General features: G+C 37.2%; 4 protein-coding genes across 8 annotated transcripts in view; 3 read left to right on the forward strand and 1 right to left on the reverse strand.

Moving 5' to 3' along the window:
* ckmt1 (creatine kinase, mitochondrial 1) lies at positions 1-10,293 on the reverse strand. The gene is made up of 10 exons (XM_084094149.1): positions 10,135-10,293; positions 8,197-8,352; positions 6,077-6,275; positions 5,894-5,989; positions 3,881-4,102; positions 3,704-3,789; positions 1,859-1,982; positions 1,415-1,549; positions 1,022-1,147; positions 1-437 (listed from the first exon to the last, which is right to left on the reverse strand). Exons 2-10 carry the CDS (start codon positions 8,343-8,345, stop codon positions 324-326), a joined length of 1,251 nt encoding a protein of 416 aa, XP_083950275.1. The 5' UTR covers positions 8,346-8,352; positions 10,135-10,293; the 3' UTR covers positions 1-323.
* kctd15a (potassium channel tetramerization domain containing 15a) overlaps positions 6,424-26,999 on the forward strand; it is a 572,168-nt gene continuing 551,592 nt past the window's right edge. The window contains exon 1 of the mRNA XM_084094150.1: positions 6,424-6,473. The gene's annotated coding sequence lies outside the window, so the exon portion shown is untranslated. The remainder of the gene's footprint in view (positions 6,474-26,999) is intronic.
* Positions 8,685-20,042, forward strand: ahcyl2a (adenosylhomocysteinase like 2a). Of its 4 annotated transcripts, none has more exons than XM_084094148.1 (17): positions 8,685-8,813; positions 14,962-15,073; positions 15,190-15,333; positions 15,438-15,538; positions 16,262-16,364; positions 16,510-16,604; positions 16,722-16,828; positions 17,028-17,144; positions 17,237-17,300; positions 17,433-17,521; positions 17,619-17,689; positions 18,256-18,350; positions 18,461-18,559; positions 18,954-19,022; positions 19,256-19,334; positions 19,434-19,554; positions 19,653-20,034. In XM_084094148.1, the coding sequence occupies exons 1-17, from the start codon at positions 8,811-8,813 to the stop codon at positions 19,657-19,659; spliced, it is 1,476 nt and encodes a 491-aa protein (XP_083950274.1). In that variant the 5' UTR covers positions 8,685-8,810; the 3' UTR covers positions 19,660-20,034. The 4 variants fall into 4 exon arrangements, with proteins under 4 accessions (XP_083950274.1, XP_083950271.1, XP_083950273.1 ...); XM_084094145.1 differs by lacking the exon at positions 8,685-8,813 and adding an exon at positions 12,496-12,794; XM_084094147.1 differs by lacking the exon at positions 8,685-8,813 and adding an exon at positions 13,699-14,106 and having other exon boundaries at positions 19,653-20,042.
* On the forward strand, positions 19,974-26,979 carry ppp1r3ab (protein phosphatase 1, regulatory subunit 3Ab). Of its 2 annotated transcripts, XM_084094138.1 has the most exons (5): positions 19,974-22,019; positions 22,468-22,520; positions 22,609-22,688; positions 23,093-25,495; positions 25,797-26,979. In XM_084094138.1, the coding sequence occupies exons 1-5, from the start codon at positions 21,253-21,255 to the stop codon at positions 25,833-25,835; spliced, it is 3,342 nt and encodes a 1,113-aa protein (XP_083950264.1). In that variant the 5' UTR covers positions 19,974-21,252; the 3' UTR covers positions 25,836-26,979. The 2 variants fall into 2 exon arrangements, with proteins under 2 accessions (XP_083950264.1, XP_083950263.1); XM_084094137.1 differs by having other exon boundaries at positions 23,093-26,792.

Genomic DNA, 26,999 nt, shown 5'->3' on the forward strand with positions numbered 1-26,999 from the left:
TCCTTCAGCAATTTTTTATCGTCAATATCTTTGATCTTTGACAAAAACATCTGTTTAATTCTCTGACACCTGAGGCAATTCTTGACAATGGCTATATTAGTATTATTGCAGCACAATCAAGTTACAATGTGACAAATCAATAGCGCCACATCAACACAATCATGATGAAGTATACATTCACTCCTGTTTTATACTGGAGTGTGGTACGTCTGACGTAATACAGAGGCATGCTTATGGATCAGTATCAGTGGAATATTGAAGGAGGAAGGAACACACAAGAGGGAGGAGCCAGGAGAAAGGAGGAGCTACGAAACACTGCCATTCTATTTAAACTGGCTGATGGGGGCAGGGATTTTGATGTCTTGTCCTTTTTCCAGTTTCTTCTCGCATTCAATGAGATAGTTCACTCCATCTATCACAGTCTGAACCAGTTGGACCTGAACACATTTTGATAAAGACAAGTGGTCATGGTGAGGTAATTACATTTTCTCAGTATTTCAAGGTGTAGTTCACTCAAAATTGAAAATTCTGTCGTCATTTACTCACAATAAAATACTGGTACCATATATATTACCTATGCCTTCATATAACAGTCACATTAAAACATATAATTTGAGTCTCGTTTGAACTGACTGTTTGCACAATACCATATTGGTTTTCTTTCCACATTAGAGTTTTTTGTTTTTTTTTCTGTATTGTTGATATTGGATATTTAAATGTTCATGCTCATTTCCTCTATTTGATTACCTTTACCGTTATCTTAATATTTAAAACACTGACTTAATAACATTTTTAGAAAATCTCATAATGAATATCCAGTTTTCATACTGTACATTATAATTTTGTGATAACTTCATAGCATTTTAATTAATAAATAAATTATCATTGATTTTAGTTTGTAATGTAATTTTGAATTTATTTACACAAAACAGTATAGATTTATGATATCACTATCAAAAATTTTATCAGAACTTAAAATATATTTATTCTTTTTGGTGCTCTGCACTTTGACACCACTGACCTCTGATTGACCCAGCCTGTCCAGATTGGAAATATCAAAAGTGCTTCCAACAGCCGCGGTGTCCACTCCTCCAGTTCCTCTTTTCTGGAGCCGCAGGTTATCCAGGATTTTAGAGAAACGAGCGTCCTGCAATAGAAAATACATAATGAACATGCACAGCACAAAATATTACACTGATTTTAATGGATTGTTACACAATCTATCAACTATTAATTTTAATACACAACAGACATGATATAACATAAATATGGGTCACCCTAACACCTAAAAATACTGTATTAAAATAAATTCACTAAATGCATTAATATTACCATGCATAGGCCCAACAAGGTGCAAAATTATTAACATGGCATGGGCTAAATAGGAAAGAAAGGTGATTTCTAGACCAAGGACCTTGCTGAGGCGAGGAAGATTAACATGGACGCCAGCTCGTAACCCTGTGCCCAGGTTTGACGGACAGGTGAGAATGTATCCCAGATTCTCGTTCCACATGAATTCCCAACCCCTCTCCTTAATTAGTCTCTCAACCTGAGCGACAAAGATTGAAAATGTCTTGTGAGAATAATACAAGAGTGATCTGTTGAACTAAAACAATAGAGAAGATGGTCAAATATAAAACATACAACGTATATTTACGATTTCCTTTTAGAATAAGCAACAGATTAAGATGGGTCTACACACAGATGCATGCATTGCAGGACGATTGTTTGTCCACAAAAGGGCATTGCTCTGAGCTGCAGTAAACACAGCTGCAGCATCTCTGCTGGATAAATAATGGAGGCTTGTGCGGATTTAACAGTGACTGAGAGACGCATACGTACACATGCATGACCTCACCTCTAGGAGACCCTTGCAGAAACGCTCAAAGACCCTCTTCATGTTGCCCCCCTTCTCCATGGAGATCACACGAGTGTGGTCTTCCTCGTTGACCCACACCAGGAAGGTTTTCTCGTTGTTGTGCCTGGAATTGAAAGGCATGTTTATTCGGAGTCGTGTATATACAAAGGCGTGTACATATATGCAAAGGTTTTTTGAACATTTTTGGCCTGAATGAAACTTTGAAGAGTTCTCCCGCCTGTGCATTAACAAAATAGTGGGCAACACTTGATTTGAATATGACAGATTTGAATATTCAATGAGAAGAGTCCTTAGAAAACCTAAAAGAACAATGAAGCAGGTTTAATGATTCTGGTTCTTCATTACATTAATGATTATTATAAAACGGTTAGTTCCAATCCTTGATTCTGATTGGTCAATAGCTGTGCTTTATTCACGATAAAACACGGCTATGACCGCTTCACCTTCTATGTATCACTACACAACACCCCTAGCAACCACTCTTAATAACTTAAACACATGTTTGATCTCATTTATATTGTTCATTGAAGCTAAAGTAGAGTATTGTGAGAGATCGAGTGTACCTGCATTTACAGTAGATATAGCATTTTCCTTCAGGTCAGTCATATTCATAATTAAAAAAAAATCTGTTTGAATGTCCGCTGCGATATCTTGTCCGTTTAACAGTTAAGGGGTTTTTCCGTGCCCATAGTCATCTGTCAGTTGAGTCTTCTTGAAAGGAAGTTTGATTCCTTTCAATGTAAAAGTCTTCTCTACTGACTGACTCACTCATAAAGACGGTCTTTGCCGCCATCTATTGGCGAAATAATGTATGTAACTTTTGTTGCTGTTTACGGTCAGGGACTATTTTTTCCAGCGGAAGGAAGGCTTTTAGTGATTTTACTTCATAAAAGTTGCATAGATACATGTTTTTCCGCTTTAATTGTTGTATTGTATCGTGAATAAGTAACGGCTGAAAGGCGTTGTTAGGCACGACGCGAACAGCACAGCCTCTCGTACCTTATTGCTTACATAAATTGCATTTCATAAATAAATTGCACTGCGTAAAATTTATAAATGTAAAACTTATACAGACTTTTAATGACTTCATCCTTTTTTAGAGATGGCAAGACTATATATTAAACAATGCACCTCATTATTTTGTTTAAAATTCATGTTCCCACATAATCTTTAATCAAAATAAGTTCTCCCTCCCTTTTGCAGCAACATCTCTTCTCTTCTCTGATGATGTGTTTATGGAGCGAGGGCGGGATCAACCTGTCACTCACATGAGATCGACCAATAGCGAACCACAACCATCCAATCAAATCCAACTGAACAAAATCAAGTCCCGCCCTACATTTTTTCTTGTTCAAGAAGTTGTTTCACTCGGATATGTACATCATAATAGGGAAGAAAAGTCTACTTTTGCAACTTTCCATTTCATGCAGAGTTAAAAATAAGCACCTGTTCTTGGTTTCCAAACCTTATTACGCATGACCTTATTTCATTTTAATGCTGTCAGAAGTGCTATGTAAGCTCAAAAACCATCAGAGTATTAAATCTGATTCTGAAGTAATTTCCAAATTAAGCCTGGCAACGTTGGAACACTTTCCCTTGCAGACAGGAGGAAGAAGAGAGAAAAAAAAGAGGATGAATAATGCAGGAGATTGTGAGCCATGGCTCATTGTAAGTGAGCCATGGGTACACTCCGTGATCGATACCAGACCACAACATAAGGCCGTAGAGGTTGCTTCAGACTATTTCTGGGTGTAATGCAGTCCTGTCAGAAGGCATTGTTGCACTCCAGCACCCATTTAGATCTTCTCACAAAGTTACACTCACCAAATGCCTCTCGCGTCGGGCCAGTCGCGAGCCATGCCCGCACATGTCAGCAGAGGTGACACAGGCTTATCAAACAGGAAGTGATCCTATACAGCAAAACAAAAAGTCAGAGTGAGTATATTTTGTGTTGAGCCAACAGCATCGAATGGCATATCATGAGATTTGTGATATACTCACATCAATAAGCTGCTGCTGCTCTTGGTCGGTCATTATAGTGAGGCTGTAGTATTTTCCTGCCAAATCTCCTTTAAGGCCGGCCAAGGCATCGATCACAACCCTCTCCACCTCTCTGCGCTCGGCACGGGTGCAGGCCGGCGGCAGACTCAGGCCTCGGATACTCCTACCCGTCCTGACTCGAGACGACAGCACGTACTTTTCATCAAAGAGGCCTCCCCGTATCTGATGGGACGAAAGTAGGAAGTAACTTGAAACTTTGAGGCTTGTGTTTGTGACCTGCTTTACCATTTACCAAAACATGCAAATGAATGGCAAACAATTGTGATATTATATAACTGCTTTTTCAACTATGTTTTTTTATTTAAATGACCTCACACTGTAATTTTGTGGAAATTGTGGTATAAATGACATTTTAAAGTCACAATAAGATCTATAACATGCATTGGATTTTCATTTCATGCTGTCTTTACACATTTTAGAATAAAATTTGCGACTTCTTTGTCTAGCCAAGGCTAATTTCATAGCAACATATTGGCCATACTTTTGGCGGCACTATTTTTTTGTGCCCTTGATACAGTGTAATTACACAAATTACACGTGTAATTACAGTAATATTAATTAACAACAAGTACTTAGTGTTTAGTTTAGTGTTGCTTGTAATTACATATAATTAACTGTGGTCCCACTTTATATTAAGTGGCTTTAAGTACTATGTACTTGCATTGAAAAATAAGTACAATGTACTTATTGTGTTCATGTTGTATTGTAAAACCCTTTTGGTGCTATTGAGGTGTGATACGGGTAAGGTTAGGGACAGGTGTGGTGGTATGGGTAGGTTTAAGGGTGGGTTAAGGTGTAAGGGAAGGGTCAACAGTGTAATTACAGATGTAATTACATAAATTAATTACAGCTGTAATTACATGCAGGTATTTTTAAAATATAAGTACAATGTAAAAACATGTATGTACACAATAAGTCCATTGTATCAAATTATTAAAGGGGTGGTTGATTATGATTTCACTTTTCTAACTTTAGTTAGTGTGTAATGTTGCTGTTTGAGCATAAACAACATCTGCAAAGTTACAATGCTCAAAGTTCAAAGCAAAGGGAGATATTTTCTTTTAAAGAAATTGCTTTTTAAGGACTACAACAAATGGCTGGTAGGGACTACACGACATTCCTCCAGGGTTAGTGACATCACAAACCCTAGAATTTACATAAACCCCGCCCCCGGGAACGCGATTTATAGATTATCAAGACAGAATATGCTAATCAATGATTAGAAGATAACTACACATAAGCTACAAAAATTCATCAACTAACCATTCAGAAATGTCCTGTTACATTCTACATGTTGTCACCTCTTCTCTAGTCTCTCCATCATTGTCTGAATCCAGTTTGAACATAAAAGGCTAATTTTTGAAATTGTCAGTGCATGTCTGTGTGAGTGCAAGCTCTTGAAGCTCCGCCCTCTGTGCCGGGAGCAGCAGCTCATTTGCATTTAAAGGGACAGACACAAAAACGGTGCGTTTTTGCTCACCCTCAAAAAGTGACAATTTTAACATGCTATATAAAAATATCTGTCGGGTATTTTGAGCTAAAACTTCACATACACACTCTGGGGACATCAAAGACTTATTTTACATCTTGTGAAAAGGGCATTATACCGCCCCTTTAATTTCAATGTTGGTACATAATAGTTAAAGCCACTTAATATAAAGTGGGACCTTAACGGTTTTTACTAAAGTAAATACATGTATCTTAATTACAATTTTAAAATATATGTATTTTATATACATTTCATAATAAATAAAAGTATTCTATATAAACTATATTTAAAAAGGCATTTAAAAAAAAGTATCAAAAATAATTGTAAAAGCATGATAAAACATTGTCAATATTTTTATGTGCTCTAATATGAACTTGTAACAAAAATACCTCTTGGGACATGGTTCAAGAATCACCCTACTACTGTTAATGTTGTATGTGTGTAACTAAAACATTCCCACATACCTTACTGTAATCCAGATCAGTGGGGTGTTTCATGTTGCAGGGGTCATACCCATTGTGCCTTTCTTTGATGACTGGGTTAAAGAGGTCAGCAAAAACCTGCACAAAATATGTTTGATGTACTTTATTCCCCCAAAATGCTGATCTCTTAATATGCCAAATGTGTGATATATAATATCTTCTCACCCCATATGATTCCTCATCCCCAGCCACCATTCCTACTGTCTTAATAAAGGGGTGGCCTGGGTTGTCCACACCAGTTTGGATGGCTTCGTCCAAAGTGTAACCATTCGGAGTGGCTTTATCGCACAGCTTTGCATATATTGCAGGAGTCAGGTGACTGGCCATACAGTTATTGTGCTTCCGCAAATCTGGATATTCAGCACTGTAGGGGAACAGAAAAGCTTTAGCCTTCATTTAAAAAACAAGGACAATAGGCTGTGTCTCAAAACCAAGTGATCTGAAAATTAACCATGGTTTTATTATAGTGTCATTATATGTTTTAACGGATTTGTAAAACCACACTAACCACTATGGTTAATTTGTGGTTACCATGGTCTAACTACAATAACCATGTTTTTTGGTTTTATTTGTGACTCTGGATCACAAAACCAGTCACATGGGTCAATTTTATAAAATTGAGATTTATACATCACCTGAAAGCTGAATCAATAAGCTTTCCATTGATGCTATGGTTTGTTAGGATATGAGAAACGAGAAACAACTATTGAAAATCTGGAATCTGAGGGTGCAAAAAAAATCGAAACATTGAGAAAATCGCCTTTAAAGGAACACTCCACCGTTTTTTGAAATAGGGCTTATTCACCTTATTTCCTACGTTTAGATAGGTGGGCAAATGCATTTTTGTCTCAGTGCATGCATTGTTTTAGTTTGACAGGGTCGGCGCTAGCTTAGCTTAGCATAATGAATGGAATCCTTTGTTGCCAGCTAGCATGGCCTGAGTAAAAGTAATATTAAAAAAAAAAACCCCACCTAATTACTTCTTGTGGCCTGCGTATTCACAACGAGTACAAATAGCGATGAAGTAGCTGTGCTTCGCCTGTGCTTCCCCCTAATATAGTCCTTAATATATAAGTCAATATCTGCCTAGGAAATCGCCTAGTGTTAATCTGCATCGCTATTTGTACTCGTTGTGAATACGCAGGCCACAAGAAGTAATTAGGTGTTTTTTTTTTCTTTTACTCAGGACATGCTAGCTGGCAACAAAGGATTCCATTCATTATGCTAAGCTAAGCTAGCACCGACCGTCAAACTAAAACAATGCATGCACTGAGACAAAAATGCATTTGCCCACCTATCTAAATGTAGGAAAGAAGGTGAATAAGCCCTATTTCAAAAAACGGTGGAGTGTTCCTTTAAAGTTGTCCATTTATGTTCGCGATGTGCTGCATTCACTCACAAAAATCAAATGTTTTATATCTTTACGATAGAAAATCAAAAAAATATCTTCATGGAACATGATCTTTACTTAATATCCTAATGATTTTTGGCATAAAAGAAAAATCTATAATTTTGACCCATACAATGTATTGGCTATTGCCACAAATATACCTGTGCGACTTGTGGCTGGTTTTGTGATCCAGTGTCACATTTGTAGAAAAACCATGGATGATTTGTGTTTACCATGGTTTAACTACAATAACCATGTTTTTTGGTTTTATTTAAAGCCTACCAAGACAACTTTGTTGGGTCTGCCTACCAAAACGGCGTTTTGAGCGCGTTAAAACCTATCGATCTACTAACTGGTGTTTGTTCTGACCCTGACTATTTCGCGTTCTAGAACGTCACAGACGCGTTCCGAACGCGTCAAAATCTAAAGCTGCCAATCTCAATAGGTTTTCAAGCACAGCCAATGTTCAACCTCAACATGTGCATTTTTATTGATACGATGGAAATTACGAGACATTAATGTAGGCTATGCGTACAAACTACAATTAAATAAACAAAACCTTTATTCGCATTGATTATCATCTTACACATGAAAGGTGTGAAAATTAATAACGGTTCATTCCTGATTTAATACCTGTGTTTAAAAGACATTAAATTCAATATTTAGATCTACAATATAAAATACAACATTAAAAAGGTCTAATAATATAATATAACATGATTATTTATCGCCACACGACCGTGGAACTGGATAATTCCTTGCTATTAATGAACATTTTTGACACCCACTTACATTTGTGCAATACAATACATGGTTTGTGTGCCATCGCATCACAATATTTCATTGTCTTCTGTTCGATATTGTTGTTTTGAGAGACGGGTATGGCTGTAGTTACCTAGCAGGATAGATTCTCCTGACGTTCGATCCTGCATTGACATGCTCCCTATTCAGGAAGAATCCCACGGTTAGAGATCCCGCGCCGACCAGCGACAAGATGCCAATTTTCCTCTTACTGGACAAAACCCGTACGAAGCTGCTTGCCATTTTAACCCTACAAAAAGCAGATTATATCTCTCCAGATGAATGCGGTATTGAAGAATGGACAGACAGAAGGATAGACACTGGGATTACTGGAGGATGCAGGGGAATGCTGTGGAAATCTGCCCTTCTCCCAACACAGCAGCAGTCCGAGTCAACCCTCCCCTTCAAGGCAGCACTAGCACAAGATGATTCAGAATGATTCAGAACTAGTGCAACTTCTCCCACCTCTTACAGTAAACCAGGCAACAACCTTGAATATCTCTATTTCATACAATTTTATTTATGTCTTAATGAGTTATTAAGGTATCAAAGGGGGACCGTAAATGTGTTGTTAACCATGAAGAAATCGACAGTCACAGTAAACTTGAACCATGTACGTGACTTTGAAGCTCATTGGTGCAGCTTCACCTGTAACGTGAATGCACACACGCCCGGCTGCAGCATGCGCATGCGCGCTAGGGATTGAGGATGGTGAGTGGCCCAGTTGCATACATTATGTGGCTGTTTAGATATAGGTTGAAATAATTTATATGGTTGTAATACTATGAGCGGCTTAACTTGAGGAAAACTGCACCCAGGAGCCTTACAAGTTCAACTTTGTTTTTTTAAAAGTTAAAACGGATGGTTCCGGTTCTGTTATGGCAGGGGCTATATTTTCTAGCAGGATGGCCCTTAGCCTAATGAATTTGCTTAAATTATTATTATTTTTTAAAATAAAAATCTCCTTAATATTATATTTATATATAATATTGTTATATTTAACAAAAGCAAGACACTCAGGGCTGTGCTGCATTGTAAATATAACACATTTTAGCCGTGACTATATTGCAAATAAATCCACAAGCAAGCTATTGCTTAAATATGTTTTCGGTTATCACATTCTAGAAGTTTTCCGTTTCCCACAAATCTTATAAATCTAACCCATTTAACTCTACCAGTAACAATTTGTGAATCAAATTACTTTGGATTCTAAAACAAGGTTTTGTGGGGTTTTTTTTGCAATAAATAAAAGTGCAGATTGTTTTGATTGCATGTGAACATTTTAACAAGTCTTCTGTAAGTCACATGACCAGTTACTGTATGATATGACGTCTGTCTCAGAGCTCCATAAAAGGAAACATGTATATCATACAACAACTATATCATATTTAAAGGGTCTATTATTAATATAGCCTAGTATTGAGATTTATCTGCCATGATCACGTCAGTGGTCGAATTTATGACCAGCCGGGGAACTCTTAAACCCTATTTTGTCATTCTCTTGTTAAAAAAAAAAAGAGGCATGTTTGTTTCATTGGACTCCATGCATTGAAATACATGTGCTCATTTAGCTGGAAAACATTTGGGTATACATGGGTTAACCTACAGTCACCATTAGCCTGAATTAGGCCTAACCCTCGAGACAGATTCATAGCATTCACTGGTCTTAGTTGGGATGAAAATCCCCAGTTTAAACCGTTCCACTCGGATACTTTGCAGAAATCATGTGAAATAAACAAGAGAATTACCGTCGGCATAACTAACAAAAGCCTGTATAATAATCCCTTACTTTTTTGTACAGCAAGCTGGTCATTATTGTGAGATTAAATCAGTGTTTAAATGATGCAAGCCAGAAATGCCATTGAGTGAATTGCAGACTTTGGATAATATTTCTTAGGCGATGCAGTGCAAACGTGGAATGTTTGAACAAGCGTGTCATTTATCCATGACACTAGAAAACTGAATGATACATTATTTCTTTATGAACAGTCTGCTCGAACATGCATATTTGAAATGAAATTCTAAAACTTACCAGATACTTTTTTAATCCGCTGAAGTTGGTCTTGTCTTCTGAAGTACAGTGGGAACCAGGTACAAGGACAATGCTTTTGCTTTCTTTAATACAGCAGAGCAGAAATAGGTGTGGCCTTCTTTATTACAGTGCCAAGGGTGGCAAGACTTCCTTCTGTTTGACCTGCCACCGTAACACACAATAGCACTGTGCCATTCATTCATTGGCTGGCTAATGCTGCCTAATGTTTCCATGGGAACAAAATCACGACGGGATTTCTTATCTGTATCCAGTGTCATCAGAGCCAGGCAAGAGATAAAGAACCCACGAACGGTTCAAAGGTCACTGTGAGGATCGGATAAATGACACGTACCTTTACAGAAGAACACCATTACCTTAAAGGGTCATGAAGACACATTTTTTTAAATGGATATGTACAGGCCGCACATCAATAAAAATAGCAATAGCATTCAAAATCAATTAAACAATGTTACTAAGCAAATCTACATAGAGTAACAACATAACATTCAGCTTAAGCCCATTAATGTCTTTATAATCTGTATCGTTTAATAACTGATAAACTGAACTGTTGAAGGATCTTTTAGTCTTAATGGAAAATTTAAAGAGAAAATGGAAACTATTCATAAATACCAGTATAAGAACTTAACATATAATTACTTCAGGTATGAAACAGTCATGACAAAAGACTTTTTGTTAAATAAAGCAGACTAAAACCATACACTTCACACTTCATATTTTCTTTTTTGTTCTTTACATGAAATTTTATCTGATCAAATTAGGCATTTGACTTACTATTCATGCTGCACTTTATGTAAACCTATATCTAATAAAAAAAACTACTTTAGTAGACATTAAAGCAGTTTTGTTTTATTTGTTTTGCTATCTAAAACTACAATTAAAACACAAAAAAATCGGACAAATATCATATATATATATATTTTGTCTGACTGCTCCCCCTGTTGGAAGTATTCAGCAATATGCCAACATGGAAAATTGTCCAGGTTTATGATAATGGGAGCATATGCATTATTTAAAGCTGCAGTCCGTAACTTTTGGCGCTCTAGCGGTTAATAAACAGAACTGCATGCGTCTTGCGGAAGAACATTGTAGCCGGAGCTACTTCTCTCTGTTTATGTATATGACGAGTCACGCAGGAGTATACCAGTCTAAAATAGTCCGAATATAAACACTTATTATAGGTGTTCCGTAGTGATTCAGGATAAGGCAAAAACACGGTTTGGAAAATTGATTCATGATGTGCTCGCTTATTAAATACATTTTTGTACATTTCGAACACACAAAAAAGTTATGGACTGCAGCTTTAAAAAAGAAAACCTTAGAAAAACAGTAGTAAGATTGTCTGCAGAGCATGCATGCATATGCATATGTTATAAAAGTTTAAAAATTTGTAAAACTTATTTTCTAAAATGTACTCTTTACTGGCAAACAATCCACCACAGTTCAAAACAGCACTTAATTAACTCACCACAAGGCGGCGTTACTTTCCCTACTTACACTAGAATTGGCCCACATTCATTGGACATGATGAACTGGAGAGAATTGTAGCAGCTGTCCATTAACTTTAATTTGATAAAAAAAAGCTGTTTATGACAGTATCAATAAGCCTTTAAAAGGTGCAATAAAAAGGGGCAGCCACCACCCATTTTAGGCTACCATGTTAAAATTGAGAGTCTTAAGGATCAGTCAGTGTTATTTTTCTTTATAAATCTCAGTCTTAAATCTGTTAGAAGTTAGCAATGAACATTTAGCTTGTAGCTACACTTCAGAATGAAACTAAAACAGAAGTAAAAACCTGTTAAATGGGGTGACCTTAATCTCAGGAGACAGATGATTTCTGTCAGTGTTTAGCCAACACAACAGGCGAGTTTCCTGTAAACAAATCTTTCCTCAAACATTATTACTTTCATGATAGTCTGAAATCCCCTGGAAATAAAAAAAAGCACCACTATTAACACTCTATAATTCATAATGGTGTACACAAGCACTACTTTAAAACTGATTCTGAATGTGTCCTTGCCAAATAAAAGTATTAATTTCTTTAAAACAACAACATCAACAACAAAAAAACAACTTACCGACTTCAAACTTTTGAATTGTGTAGTTATAAGATGGTACAACTGATAAAACCCGAACTCAATATCAACCAAGAAGAAGTCATCACCGTTTAACAGCATCAAACAGAATAGTAAACCAATCCCAAAGATTCTTGAAAACCCTCCTCTACCCCCATGTCATTCACAGCCTCTGTTTCCACAATCAGTTTTTACGAAGGCAATGTTTATACATCTTTACGGCCCACGTCTGTTTAAAAGAGCAACTGTCTGTAACTCCAACACTCAACCAAACACGTGAAAATGGCCAGCAGTCTCAACACTGAACCAGAGATTGAGTTTCCAGCTCCACCATCGGAAGACAATGAAAGCATAGGAGAGAGCAGCAATAATGGCGAAGCTGCAATTTCTTCATCTCTGGAAAGAGAAGATGGAGATTCCTCACAACTGCCAACAATTAGCTCCAAGTTATTGAGAATGCTGGAGGCAGCGACCAACAGGCGGCCTGTGCTCGTACCAATGCAGAACAGCGAGGAAGTGTTTGATACAAATGATGGAGCAGTCAACGAAGCGCCAAGAACAAAAAGAGTAAGTGCTACCGGGGCTTAATAAGTGCTTTTACAAAGGATGTTCAAGTATTGTTTAGTGCTGTGCATTATGATGTATGAAAAGACTACCATGTAAACTTGATACTGCATTCAATTTCCTGTTTCAAACCTTTCTGGCATCTCACACTTCTCACACCACTATTTTGTCCTTCACCAAAGTGCTTGATCCCAGGTTGCTTTAACAAGAATGTCCCTAAAGCAACGGAACGATCAATTTCCTGTTGCATACCAGATTTAGAAGGGGTTAAATGTCTGTGCTGGACATTGGAATGGATAGAAGTGCTGAGGTTAAACCTGGGAAAAGGAGAATCTGAGAGTCGGCGAAGACCTTTAGCACCATTTTGTCCATCAACAAGGTTGCTTCAATGGGAATTATTCAATTCAATTTCCGGTAATATCTCAGATTGGGAAATTGTTTGTGTTGGTCATTGGAGTGCACAGAATTTGAGACCCATGAATCTGAGAGTTGTTGAGTTCCCTTACTTCCATTTTGTCCTTAAACACTTGACGCTATAAGTTGTGCCAAGGTGACTGTCTCTGAAGCGACCTGGTTGTTTCATACAAGGCTTTGGTAACCTAAATGTTCTGGTTTTAAACACTGGAAAGGGTAAGCTTTGAATCTGAGAGCCATTAACTTCCCTATTTTATCCTTAAACACTTAGTGTATGCAATTGGGGACTGTCTCTGTGAGAAGCGAACTGGCTGTTTTATACCACATGAGGTATGAGTAAATAAGTTTGGTAACCTAAATGTGGTGGATTTAAACCCTGGAAATCTGAGGTCCGTTTGAGTCGCCCTACCTCCATTTTGCCCTTGAACGAGACACTTGACCCAGGTTGCTCCAAGGAGACTGTCCGTTTAGAAAGAGAACACAATGTCATTTTGGATCAAACATGGCTGCCTGCTAAATGACGTGTAACCAAATGACCGGTTCTTGATCATCATTAACAACCCTGAACAGAGGGCTGAACACAGACCAGTGCACTTGACTTTATTCAGTAGCAGCTCAGTGGCACTGGGGCAGAATTAATAAATGACTTGTAGGAACTTTTGTGACCTCGCCGACTTTAATCATTGTCGAATCGCGTGAGCTGACAGAGAGAGAATTCATTGTAAAGGCTTTGTTCTCACAGTGTAGGATTTCATCTGACAGTGGATCCATGCTTCTCTAGCCCGCTTATTAAACATTATGGCACAACAATAACTGTGGTTCAGCCTTTAAATGCCAACGTGGGAGTTTTTCTGCGCATTTCTCAAGCGGATCAGACACCATGAGGAAAGTCTACAGCCTGGTTAGTCTCACTAAAAACAGGGAATCAAAAGATGCTGTGTTATCTCTTAACTTCAAGGTATTTCTAATCTCTTTAGACAGAAGTTGCAATTTGCTATTTGTTAGAAGTGGGTCATAAGAAACTGGTGCTTGTGGTAAATTTCTGTGATTTGTAGAAGTTTGTAGTAATTCATTTTAGTCATTTTGTATTGAGTGGTGTTATTGGTTTATTGAATACAATCATTTACATTTCTAACCCTAGAGTGAATATTTATTTTACCTGGCGCTCACTTTTTTTCATTAACTTGCTTATATAGTTGATCAGAGAACGCAATTTTGTTTAAATATAAATACATTTTGCCAAAAGACAAGACAAGGAACCTTAACAAACAAATGAATAAATATGATGGCGTGTTTAATTTAAAGTTTTCCTTTGTTTGTTTAGTGTGTAAGTGTAAGCAAGTAATAGCTACGGTATAACTGGTCTCTATAAGATCTCGTCTGTACTTGAAACCATCTACGTTTCTGCACATGTATCGAGTTTTAATATTGCTACTTTTACTTTTAGTTTACTTTAAGATAAATAGTTAATGCTTCTGTTATCTTGAGAAATCTCCTTAAGATTTTGGTTCTCTGCAGGATGAATGGGTACATTTGCATTCAAATATCAGTATTTATATTCTCAACTTGAAAAAAGTTGACAATACTGAGAAATCAAAATGTTTTGGAGTACTGCAGTCATGATTAGAATACTACATAAAAAAAAAAAAAATTATATATATATATATATATATATATATATGTATATATATATATATATATATATATATATATATATAAGATATACCGGTAATACATATAATTGTTTTTCCCTTAGCAAATCCAGTATCCTGAGCAGACGCGAGAATTCAACAGTCGATTAACAAAGACGGGCCGTCGCTCACTGTCCCACTCTATTTCTCAATCCTCTACAGACAGCAACAGCTCAGGTAGATGCCGGCTAATTCAAACTGGAACATTTTAATGTTTTTAGTCATTCTTTGTATTTTCGTCACAATCCGTGATTCCAGTTTCCTTTCTTATTTAGTTTCTCACTTTTTTTCAGGGGACTCAGATGCAGAAAATCTAGAAGATGAAGTCTCTCCTCGAGACAGGCCGCAGATTAACTCCAAAGGGAACAGGGACTTCTGCGTCAAAAACATCAAGCAGGCAGACTATGGCCGCCGAGAGATAGAGCTTGCTGAGGATGGTACTAAACACATATAAGCAAGAAATACACATATGCATATGCAACCAGCTATGTGAAAAATAAATATAATTAATGTACAGTATGTGCACTTTTTTTTGTTGAAGAGATGACTGCACTGATGACCTTAAGAAAATCTGCTCAAGGAGAAAAACCATTGGCAGGGGCTAAAATAGTGGGATGTACCCACGTCACAGCGCAGACAGCTGTAAGTGTCATCTGCAATCTCTTCATATCATTTTGATTGGATATCGTCCAGACAGAAAAAAGCTAATACAAAAACAAAACCTGTTATACAAGATCAGCAGCACAAAAGAAATGGGATGCACGATATATCGGCCACTATTGGTATCGGCCAATATAAGTAAGTTTTTAATGTGATAGTTATCGGTCCGATAATAAAAGTTGGCCGATATATAAAATCCAATAAATAATGGATTATTTCCTTCAGCTGAGACACTTCAGATGCGCACTGTTCGCCATGATGGTTTTTGAATTGCTTGAAATATGATTGGAAAATACAGTTAAGTATAATATGTGCAGCTCAAGTCTGTCATATAGGCTACATAAAATTATAATGAGAATATTATAATTGTGTGCTTTGGACATGGCTTTTAATGGTAAGACTTTTGTTTTTGTAATCAGGTTCTCAAAATTAAATAAAAATTTGGATTTAGATTTATCAGCCAATATATCGGTTATTGACTTACAAATATAAAGAATTATCGGTTATCGGTATGGGATAAAATTTCCATAAGTTTCTTGAGCAGCAAATCAGCATAGAAAGATTTCTGAAGGATAATGTGACACTGAAGACTGGAGTAATGATGCTGAAAATTCAGCTTTGCCATCATGATTAACATTTTATAATATATTGAATTATTTAACAAAATCTTAGCAACCCCAAATCTTTCTATATTTCCCTCAACAGGTGCTGTTGGAGACTCTGATGGTGTTAGGGGCTCAGTGCAGGTGGGCAGCCTGCAATATTTACTCCACTCAGGATGAAGTGGCAGCTGCTTTAGCAGAGCAAGGTAACAAATAAACTCCTATTCTAATTGTCTAATAACAATCAATTAGACCTAAGTTTTTAAGTAAAATACTTCATTGTTCATTAATGTGGTTGGCGTTTACCTTTTTTGCTTTGTACCTCGTCTTGTCCTCTGCTCTCCATGGCAGATTTTCCAGTTTTTGCATGGAAGGGAGAATCTGAGGATGACTTCTGGTGGTGTATTGATCACTGCGTAAATGTGGAGGGCTGGGAGCCAAACATGGTAGGATTCACTTCAACGATATGAGACCACTTTCCCTTCAAGAATCAATGGCGTTATCTTATCTTGTCTGGTTTCACCTGCAAATAGAAGTTTGTTAATGGCCTTTCATTTCTTTAGATCCTCGATGATGGAGGAGATATGACACATTGGATATACAAGAAATATCCTCACCTCTTCAAGAAAGTCAAGGGGATTGTTGAAGAAAGTATCACCGGCATTCACAGGTTGAGTCACTTTCTAAACCTCGTCATTTGTCACTTGTGGATTAAAAGGGACGATCCTATTCATAAAAAGTTATGTATATTCCAAGCTTGATTTCCATATTAAGGAGAAAATGGCACCAAATTGACACAGGTGTTTGCACAATGTAACTTATAGCTTTGCAAATGGTAAAAAAAAAATGTTTTGCATCACATATATCAGGCTTCACCACCTCAATAAAGCTGGAAAACTATGTGTGCCAGCCATAAATGTGAATGACTCCGTCACTAAACAGAAGTTTGACAACCTGTACTGCTGCAGGGAGTCCATTCTGGATAGGTAAGATGATATATATATCCTAAATTACTTAGAAAAGTTAAAATATCAGTATTTATATTATTAAAGTCTACTTTCTGTCTCTATTCTCTCAGTCTTAAAAAGACCGCTGATGTAATGTTTGGGGGAAAGCAGGTGGCTATATGTGGATACGGAGAGGTACAGTTCCTGATACACATAAATTATTGTTTCTATTGTCAATATGCTACCTGAGAACAGTGTCTGTAACCTGCATTAGTTTAGTATTGGCCTCTGTTTTGTGTGTGTAAAGGTAAATATTGATGCCCACAGGTGGGAAAAGGTTGTTCTGCAGCTCTGAAAGCGATGGGATCCGTTGTGTATGTGACCGAAATCGACCCCATCTGTGCCCTACAAGCATGGTAAGCATTAGTTATTTGAAAAAAAGCTTTCCAGAGAGTTAGCATGACATATATTTTCCACAGTATCACACCTGATAGCCAATTCTATTTTGACTAGCATGGATGGCTTACGATTGGCCAAACTAGGTGATGTTGTAAGCCAAGTGGACATTGTCATCACCTGCACAGGCAAGTTGCGCAATATCATAAATAAAACAATTCATAACTGCAGTAATGTTATTTGTAAGGGTTAATGCCCGACGACGTGTCCATTGTCAGGTATTAATGGACGACGGCGAGGCGTGAACCGTCCGACGCGCAGCGGAGTCCATATATACCTGACAATGGACACCTCGAAGGGCATTAACCCGCTTATACCATGGTCACTTGCCAAATAACACATTTTTAAAACATTAGTTTATATTTTAATTAGTTTTACAATCGAAATCTAAAGTTTTTACAAACAATAACTTGGTTTCCCTGGTTACGCCTGACGGTTTATTTAGCAACCGGAGATATTTATAGTCCGCTCGATTTATAGTCCGTATAGATACTTTGACTGCCTGTTGCTATGGTTACTCACAGTTGATGTAGCCAGCGCATTTATTTATTAATTTCGAACGGTAAACAGTCAGTTTCACCAGAACTCCTTTACTAGGTGTCCTCTATCACTTTTTAATGGACACCCTGCAGCCAATCAGAATCGAGTATTCACCCTGACCATGGTATAAGCTATGATAACTAACTCTACACAGGAAACAAAAACGTTGTTGTGAGGGAACACATGGACCTAATGAAGAATGGCTGCATTGTCTGCAACATGGGACGCTCTAATACAGAAATCGATGTTGTAAGTGGCCGTAGGACATGATAAAATACACGATTAGTGATGACAGTTGAATGCTTGTAATTTAATTTGCTTACATTTCTTGTCATTTGTATTATCTGTTGAATTTTCAGGCCAGTCTGAGAACCCCAGAGTTAGCATGGCAGCATGTGAGAGCGAAAGTGGATCACATTATTTGGCCTGACGGAAAGAGAATTGTTCTTCTTGCTGAGGTGAATGAATGCTATGAGAAATATAAAAGAGAAATCCATTTACCATTAAATGCAGATGTAAGCTATTTCCTGTGAATGTGCGAGACTTAAATTAAATATAATTTATAAGAACAAAACAAAAGTAAAGCTATTTTTTTATTTTATATATTAAAACTATTTGTGCTACAAACCAATGTGTTTATAATTCCATTTATATGATTATAATTGCTGTGCCACTTAAAAATAAGGCTGATAATGCACATAAGATATTAAAGGCATGTTCCTGGAACAGCAAAGGATCTACATGTGTAAATCATGTTTAGTTATAATCTATATTTTCTGGTTACAACCCTCATGGCATATTGGTCTTTTAACGTTAATGGCAAGGTTACTGTTTTACCCCATTTGATTCCAGGGCCGTGTCCTTAATCTAAGCTCCTCCACTGTTCCCATATGCGTGCTTTCCATCACAGCCACTGCACAGGTATGACGCAGTTTGCTAACACATTAATTTAAATGAGGTTTTATAGCCTAAAGGCTTAAGTTCTTCCACTCTTACTTAGCCTAAACATTAAAGACTAGCTGGACGAAACTATAAAACTTGACATTTGTACATTTGTATTTAGTACAACAGAATGCATTTGACATTGAAACATGGACCTGGGCAAGTGTTGAGTTTCAAATTGTTTACATGCTTAGTTTCTGTTTACATTCTAGGCTTTGGCATTGATCGAGCTCTTTAATGCCCCTGAGGGCCGTTACAAGCAAGATGTCTACCTTCTTCCCAAGAAACTAGGTAAAAAATGCAATGGACAGGAAGCACTGACCATATTTCATGAAACATTGAATCATATCTAAATGAAAATGACATCTGATTCACTATTTTGTGTACCAGATGAGTATGTTGCAAGCCTGCATCTTCAAACATTTGACGCACACCTGACTGAACTCACCGATGATCAAGCTAAATACATGGGCTTGAACAAATACGGCCCCTTCAAACCGAGTTTCTACAGGTGATAAATATATATTTTTTTTTTAATACTCTTAAATTATTGCAAAGAAATGTGAGCATATTTAAAACCTGCTTTGTGTTTTTCTGTTTGTTTTTTAGGTATTAAGAACATAGAGGTGTCTCAATGTAACCCATCATCAGATTTAAAAGAAAACAAGTGCATCTAAAGCTGGTAACTTAGTAAAAATAGATTTGACTCAGCATGGATTTCATTCATTTCACTCTTCACCAACACATGATATTACAGGCTTGTGAGAGTGTACAAATGTAAAGTGAACTATAACAATTTCCTTTTACTATTGTACTATGTATACAACATTATCATTATCATTTTGACAAAATACTATTTTTTATTCACTTTAAAGGTTAAAGAAAATACAACAAGTGAACATAATATGCTACTAGAATTCTATTTACCTTGCATGGTTCTCTAATGAAACACTGTATTCTGCCATAGTTTGAATAAAACCTGACCTAAATTAAACATTTAACAATATTTTTGGAAATACTGAACTTAACATTACACCAAAACAATTGAAACTCAAACTGAGAGGAGATAATATAAAAAAGGTTAACTCAGAAAGTCCAGTGAGGGGTAAACGGTAAGAATTAGAAACCCATCCATTTATCTTCTCTAAATGGAATTCATTACGAGTTGGAGTTCTTATACCCAATGGCTAATGAATTATGGTGTCAGGTCCAGGATTCCAGCAAGCTTTTCATCAAACTTCCAGTCACATCACTCTGCATCTTCGGTAGTTGGAGTATCCCCATGGAGAACAACTTCTGGCCTTCAATCTTGAAGCAGGGAAAACATTTCCTCAATGTGCCTCTAGATGGAGGTAATGTAGCTGTCCAGAGGCAGAAGAGAGTATGGCTCCGACAAACAAGCAAGGCAAAGAAGGACAGGGAAGTTTGCTTGTCTAGTGACAAGAATCTCGTTGTATCTCAAGTGGTTTGCAAGACAGAAATTACTTTTCCTCCACTCTATCTTTTGCTTCTCCTTGGTGCCCTAGTACTTTTTAAAAATCCCCATGATCTGTGCTTTCTGAAAGCCATAGCTATAAAGGAAGTAAACCGAGTTGTTCCACTCAGTGGTTTTCATATGCTTCCAAAGCTTCCTGTTTCTGTTACAAAATATAAGTCTCTTACAAAAACAAAGTTGTAGTTTACCACTGAAGAGAAAGTTTTGTTATAAGTCATAATTTTGTACAATATTACTCTCATTTTATGAGAAAGTGCTTGTATAAATTTAGAGAAATACAGTAGGTCTATACTTACATGAATATTTATGAATGACCACAAGCCTTTAAACCAGCACATGCTTATTTTTAGCAATTTAGCATGTGTAGCCTACAACTGACTAGAATGATTAAAAGGATCACCCAATTTTTTTTAATTCTGCCATCATTTACTCGTTCTCATGTCTTTTTAAACCTGATCATCTCCTTAAAGACAATGATATGTTTGCTGTGTCTGTGTATGCAGAACAATGTTATTTTGTTTGAAGTGTGTCTGTGACATATTTTTTCATTGCTCCCCTGAGCTCTGACTGCATAGTTCGAGATGTTTCTGCCCTAAATATAGAGCTGGCTTTTCCCTACAATGTCAAATGTAACTTGATTCCATAAGTTGTCACAGCACGTCAGTTGCTGGCCGACCGGCTGAGTTCCTCTCTTGCTCTGTCCCACATTGCCTGATGGAGTCTGTGGGAGCGCTGGACAGCCCCATTGGGGCCAGCTTTAACCTCCTGAGTTTGCCAGCAACCTTCCCCTGGGATGAGGATGAGGAATCACTGGGTCTGGAAGGGATCAAGCCCAAATCTTCGCCCATACCAAGACGACGGAGTTCAGTGTCCTCTGATGACTCCCTGCCTCCCCCTTCAAGCAGCCGAAGAGTGTCCTTTGCAGATGCCTTCGGTTTGAGTCTCGTCTCAGTGAAACAGTTTGACACTCGGGGAGTAACTGCACCATCAGGCCCTCTGGAGAGTGACTTGAATGAAGATAAGGAGTATTACATTCTTCTTCTCTTCACTCTTCCGCAGACCGCAGAGGAGCTAGACCTGCGGGTTCACGAGCAGAAGCTGGAACTGGAAAGTTTGGAGCTGCTTTCTGGGACTTCAACCCTAAGAGGAATCGTTCGCGTGCTAGATGTGTGTTTTGATAAGATGGTCTATGTACGAACCTCTTTAGATTCATGGAGAAGTCATTTTGATCTGTTGGCAGAGTACGTACCTGGGTCAAACAAAAGTGGGACGGATTGTTTCTCCTTTAAGATCACACTGGTACCCCCATTCGGAGAAGAGGGTGCGAGGGTTGACTTCTGTTTGCGATATGACACATCTTTAGGCACTTTTTGGGCAAACAATAATGAAAAGAACTACTCTCTGTTTTGCTGTGAAAAAATAAAGGAGAAACCCCAAAATGTGTGTGAAAACGGAAGAAAAAGCTGTCTAAAAACAACCAGGTGAGAGGTCTCCAACACATCTGTCATGGCAAAGAATGTCAAATGAGATATTTCAAAAATATTACTAGAAATTATCCATGATGCAAAATAAAGTTGTTGCCTTAAATTTTTAAGTACAATCAACTTGGATATTTAAGTCAAATTCAACCTTAATTATGTTAAACTGACTTTAGTAAAATTAGTTGAATCTTGTATAACTTGTAAAAAAAAAGTTGTGAAAATTGCTTAACTTATTTTGAGGAGTTAAAGCCATGTAAAAAGATGTTGTCATAACTTATTGATACAGTGTACTAAAAAACTTGATAACTAAGAGTTAATACATGAATAAAACTACAATACTAAAGATGCAACCAATGAATTAAGGAACGCTATACATACTGTTTTTCCCCCAGTTCTTAAGCACATATATAATTTTTACATCACTTATTCTTTTTTTTTCATTTTCCAGCCCAAATGTCTCTGCTTCAACTGTTGCGGCAACAGATAATGAGGAATTTCCTGGTAACTGACCTCCTCAAAAATGACTTGCAACTACAGTAGATTTGGAAATACTGCAAAATTCTGATAAATAAATGTTTTGTTTCCTCAGATATAAATCTAAAGGTCACTAGCCCAGGATCTCTAAAAGAAAACTCTGAAAAACTTGAAAAGGAAAGCATGGAAATAGAGGTGAGTTCTACATTTTTATAGTTTACCAAAGATTAATTCATAGCCACTTTATGATGTTTAATATTATATAGCGACAACGAGGATGAACATTTTATTACATTTTATAAAACGTGGGTTGTGATACGCTACTCTTTATGAATGTCATGTGGTCACTGATGACATTTACTTGTCAGGCGTTGACAAATGTTAGAGTAACATTATGTACTGTCACTTGATAGGTCAGGCTGTTCAGGGTCACTCATAATGTTATGTAGTTAAAATAATTCCAAGTCAACGTCTCAGTCAATTTATCTTAAAAGTTAAAAATGTACTCCTAATAGATCTTTAGATATTTTATTACTTAAATTGATTTATAGATAGTCTTTCTTTCAGTATATTTCACATCTATACCTCTTTGTAAACAGGAGGAAATAAGCAGGATCCGCAGCCGAAGGAGCAAAAGAAGGGCTGTGCGATTAGCAAAAGTCAAGGAGCACTTTGCTAAGAAAGAAGAAGAAAAACAAGGGACCAAGACCAAAGAGAGTGAAGTTACAGCAGAGACCAGCATGCAGGAACATGCATCAGTGCTGGAGAAGACATCATGTAGTCCACAATCAACACAAACTGCTCCACCACCAACATGCAACCAAATATCACCCTCAGAGTATAGTATAGAGTATAGTGGATATTCCGCTGACATTTATAGCCAAGCTCTTACACAACACGAAGAAGCCATGATCAACACCAAGACTAGTTTATCCACAGCACACACACATTTACCCCTAGAAGACCGTGGTGAATCGATTGCATGCTCTGCTTCTGAGGCCCTGGAAGACAGCCAACTTACTGAGGACCTTACTGACCAAAAGATTTCAATCAAACAGTCTTTTCCTGTATGCCAAAATCCTGACTTGTCTATTTGCAAGAGTGTTGAAAGAGCATGGGAGCACTTTGAGAAGGACACTAAGCAGAGAATTAAAAGTTTGGCATTGAGCTTGAAGATGGATGAGGACACGAATATTAGCGACGGAAAACCAGAAGAGAATGTGAGTTTGAAAACTACTAACTATTTTCAGCCTCAGCCATTTTCTCATGGCTTCACATTTGGGACCATTGTAGCCCCACTTTATCATCAGGTTTTTAAAAGCATGGAAACAGAGAGAAAAGACTTATTTCGGAAAGCATTACAAGTAGATAAGTCATTAAGGGAACTGGGGGATGAGAGTTTAGCAGCGGTCACGGCCGCTGAGACCACAGACATTTGGCCAAAGTCTTGCATTTCTGCAAAACAGACAGTACATGATATTAGTGTTGACATCTGCAAAGAATCAACAGAACAAAACTCACAACTTACAATTAACCCAACCAAAAATCCAATTTCTGAGCCAAATAAGTACACACCAGACAATGCATTTACTGAAACAAATCTTCCAAAAGTCACATCCGAACAGCCAGATCCTCCTCTAGGTAAAATTTTACCATTATCTTCGACTGAATTCTCATTCCAGCGTGATCTTGGCCAAAGTCCATGTTTATTTCCCCTAAAAGGACCAGAACTTTTAGTCTCTACAAATCAAACAATAGAGTCCGGTATTGACAACCTACCTAAACAGATCCATCCTTCATCACCCATGTCACAAAATGTTGAAATGTCACAAAACCAGGGGAATATCCACACCAAACAGGAGAATATATTAGCGCGAACAAGGTATTCAAACAACCCCTCTTGCATTCTTGCCCAATCTCCAGAAGACCCCACAATGCTCCCTACTTCAGTGATCATCTTGGGTTCCTCTGATGATAAATCAGAGCCGGATTGCTGTGAGATGAGATTGAACATTGAAAAACCTGAAGAATTGTCTCACTTAGCAACAGCCATGCTAACCGAACCATATGCAGAATTGGGGAACACACAGATGAATATGAGCAATACATTGGAGAGCTGTCAAATTAATGAAAAGAAGGAACAAATGCTCATCGGTTTTGCTTTACAGACTTCAGAGACAGAGAGCTCAAGCATGATTGAGTTTGATGGAGAACATAACACATTAGTGATTAAAGAAGAAATTCACAAAATGAAAAATTATGAAAGCCTGGAAGAGGGAAATGGAAATCAAACAAAGCAGATAGAGAAGCAGGAACAAGACAAAAAGGAGAAAGACCAAGAACCAAAAGAACAAGAAGGTGCAGGAGAAGAGGGAATGAACATTGAAGATGAGTTGAAATACATAGATGATGAAGAGGACTTGGATGCAATGGAAACCGAGAGAGAAAAGAAACAACAAGTAGATGCAGATGATTTGCTGTCTGTTGAAAGAGATTCTGAGGAACAGAAGCAGATCATTAGTACCAGCAATGTTAAATCATTGCCACATGACATTGACTTAAATGACATAGAAAATGTAGGTGGAGTTGAGGACTCAGAAAAACAGAATAGGCACTTCAACAATGGAGGAGAGATTTGTGAGGAAACTGCTTCATCTTGGCAAGAATCATCTCAAAAGAGTGATACTGAACTCAGTGGAAGTACGCAAGCTATGGAGAATGATTGGGACCTCATTGAATTTATTGATAAAGAAGAGAGTATGTGCTGTGGAAGTGAGAACAGTGACCGGGACACTACTGATGATGTGAACAATATGCTGGAAAACATGGATTGCCAGGCGAAAGACTCAATGAACAGAGATCTTGAAAATGTTGACGACAACACCTCAACAGAATCGCAGATTGATGACGAGATGGAGCTGTACTTGATCAGTCTGAGGAATTCACAACAGTCAGTGTTCAGAGAAGGCACAATGAGTGGAAGTTACGGCAAAAGACCTTCAGTGAGTAAAGGAAGGCCATTAGCTATGCCTTCGATCTCTGAGTCTGTGGATGAGGACCAGTCGAATAGTTCCCTAGAAGATTTAACAAATATTGAGTACATTATGGAGCTTGAAAGAGCTACGCTGCCCCTAGTGATCAGGAATGAGCATGTCATTCCACGTAATGTCTTGTGGTGGAAAGAGTTTCTGTCCTATGATAATATGTCAAGGGTGATTGGATACACATTTTTGTTGATAGTGTTTTTGGTTGCCGCATTTTATTATGACTTCATCGCATGTTTTGCCCTATATTTTCTTACAGTGTATTGGCTGTTTCGACAAGGGGAGGAAGAGCCACTAAAAAACTCTCGGAAAAGTGAAAGAGGATTGCAGTAAATATGATTTACTCATGAAAATTTTTGGATAGTTTAGCAGAAGTGAAAGTGGAACTGAATACATGTTGTAAGAATACAATTGATGTATGAAAGCATTGGATTCCGTGGAGGTATTTATCGCACATATTTTCATAATGGCAAAAACGTGATTTTATAGGATGGCAGACTTTTGTTGACAGTGTATGAGTCCGGCTGTATGGGCAATATTGCAATAAGTCTGCATACAATATCAAAATGCTCTTTACACAGAGCTGATCATACAGCAAGGGATTAAAGAGGGTTAATATATGGTTGGATTATGTTCTAATGGTGCCTATAGTACAGTGATGTTTAAAGGACCACTGGGTGAGTGAAAAGTTAAAATTTGACATATTATAGAAGATTAGTCTTGAAAAAGCATTATATTGCAATTGAATTTTATGTGTAGCTTTAATTTCATAGAAAGTATCTGGATTATACATATAACACATACAAAGCAGTAAAAAAAATTATTAAGGTCAAAATCTGTCTGATCTGAAATGATGATGATACAAAGTAATTCATTTTTCTGTTGCAATTATTTTATGAACATTTTCCCATACATGGTTGTACAAGTTTAGTAGAGCTCAAAAAATATTATTTGTTTCTTTACATGTCATCTTGTTTGTTTACAGTCATAAACTACTTGACACTACTTTCTAGAAAAGACATCAAGGGTTGCTATCCTCCTTTATGTTTCAATATACCAAACATTATGGTCTTATCATCTCCAAACTAACCAGCGTTTGTTTCATAAATACAGGTACTGTATGTAGACACAGGTGTCTATACTCACAATGAATAAACCATGTAAAATAAACAATAACTTCCATCATTTCATTATTGTGTACTCAAAATGTATGGATTAATCTGTTTTTGCGTTGTTTATAAATTTATTTTTGTCCAATCAACAGAGCATTTTTATTGCAATTCAATATTTTGCACCTGTTATTATTTCAAGATGTCTTTATCTTGTCCATTTAATGGTGAACGTCATTCACTGAAATGGCTTTCAATGAACAAACAGATGAACTATGATCTCATCTCCAGGTTATATGCAATTCACAGAAATAAATCTGACCACATCTCCCCAAATAGACTCCTTTTTTAGC

The sequence above is a fragment of the Abramis brama genome (assembly GCF_963993115.1).
Source record: "Abramis brama genome assembly, chromosome: 20".
NCBI classification, from domain to species: domain Eukaryota; kingdom Metazoa; phylum Chordata; class Actinopteri; order Cypriniformes; family Leuciscidae; genus Abramis; species Abramis brama.

Bases quoted from the DNA above. Each gene is read 5' to 3' on its own strand.
- ckmt1 (XM_084094149.1), bottom strand. From the start codon at position 8,345: ATGGCAAGCAGCTTCGTACGGGTTTTGTCCAGTAAGAGGAAAATTGGC. The intron at 4,103-5,893 runs GTATGTGGGAAT...TCGTCCCATCAG, and splicing joins CTGATCTGGATTACAGTAAG to ATACGGGGAGGCCTCTTTGA. The intron at 1,148-1,414 runs GTCCTTGGTCTA...TTTCTATTGCAG, and splicing joins ATCTTCCTCGCCTCAGCAAG to GACGCTCGTTTCTCTAAAAT.
- ahcyl2a (XM_084094145.1), top strand. From the start codon at position 12,510: ATGGCCAGCAGTCTCAACACTGAACCAGAGATTGAGTTTCCAGCTCCA. The intron at 17,522-17,618 runs GTAAGCATTAGT...TATTTTGACTAG, and splicing joins ATCTGTGCCCTACAAGCATG to CATGGATGGCTTACGATTGG. The intron at 19,023-19,255 runs GTATGACGCAGT...TTTACATTCTAG, and splicing joins CCATCACAGCCACTGCACAG to GCTTTGGCATTGATCGAGCT.
- ppp1r3ab (XM_084094137.1), top strand. From the start codon at position 21,253: ATGGAGTCTGTGGGAGCGCTGGACAGCCCCATTGGGGCCAGCTTTAAC. The intron at 22,020-22,467 runs GTGAGAGGTCTC...TTCATTTTCCAG, and splicing joins AGCTGTCTAAAAACAACCAG to CCCAAATGTCTCTGCTTCAA. The intron at 22,521-22,608 runs GTAACTGACCTC...TTGTTTCCTCAG, and splicing joins AGATAATGAGGAATTTCCTG to ATATAAATCTAAAGGTCACT.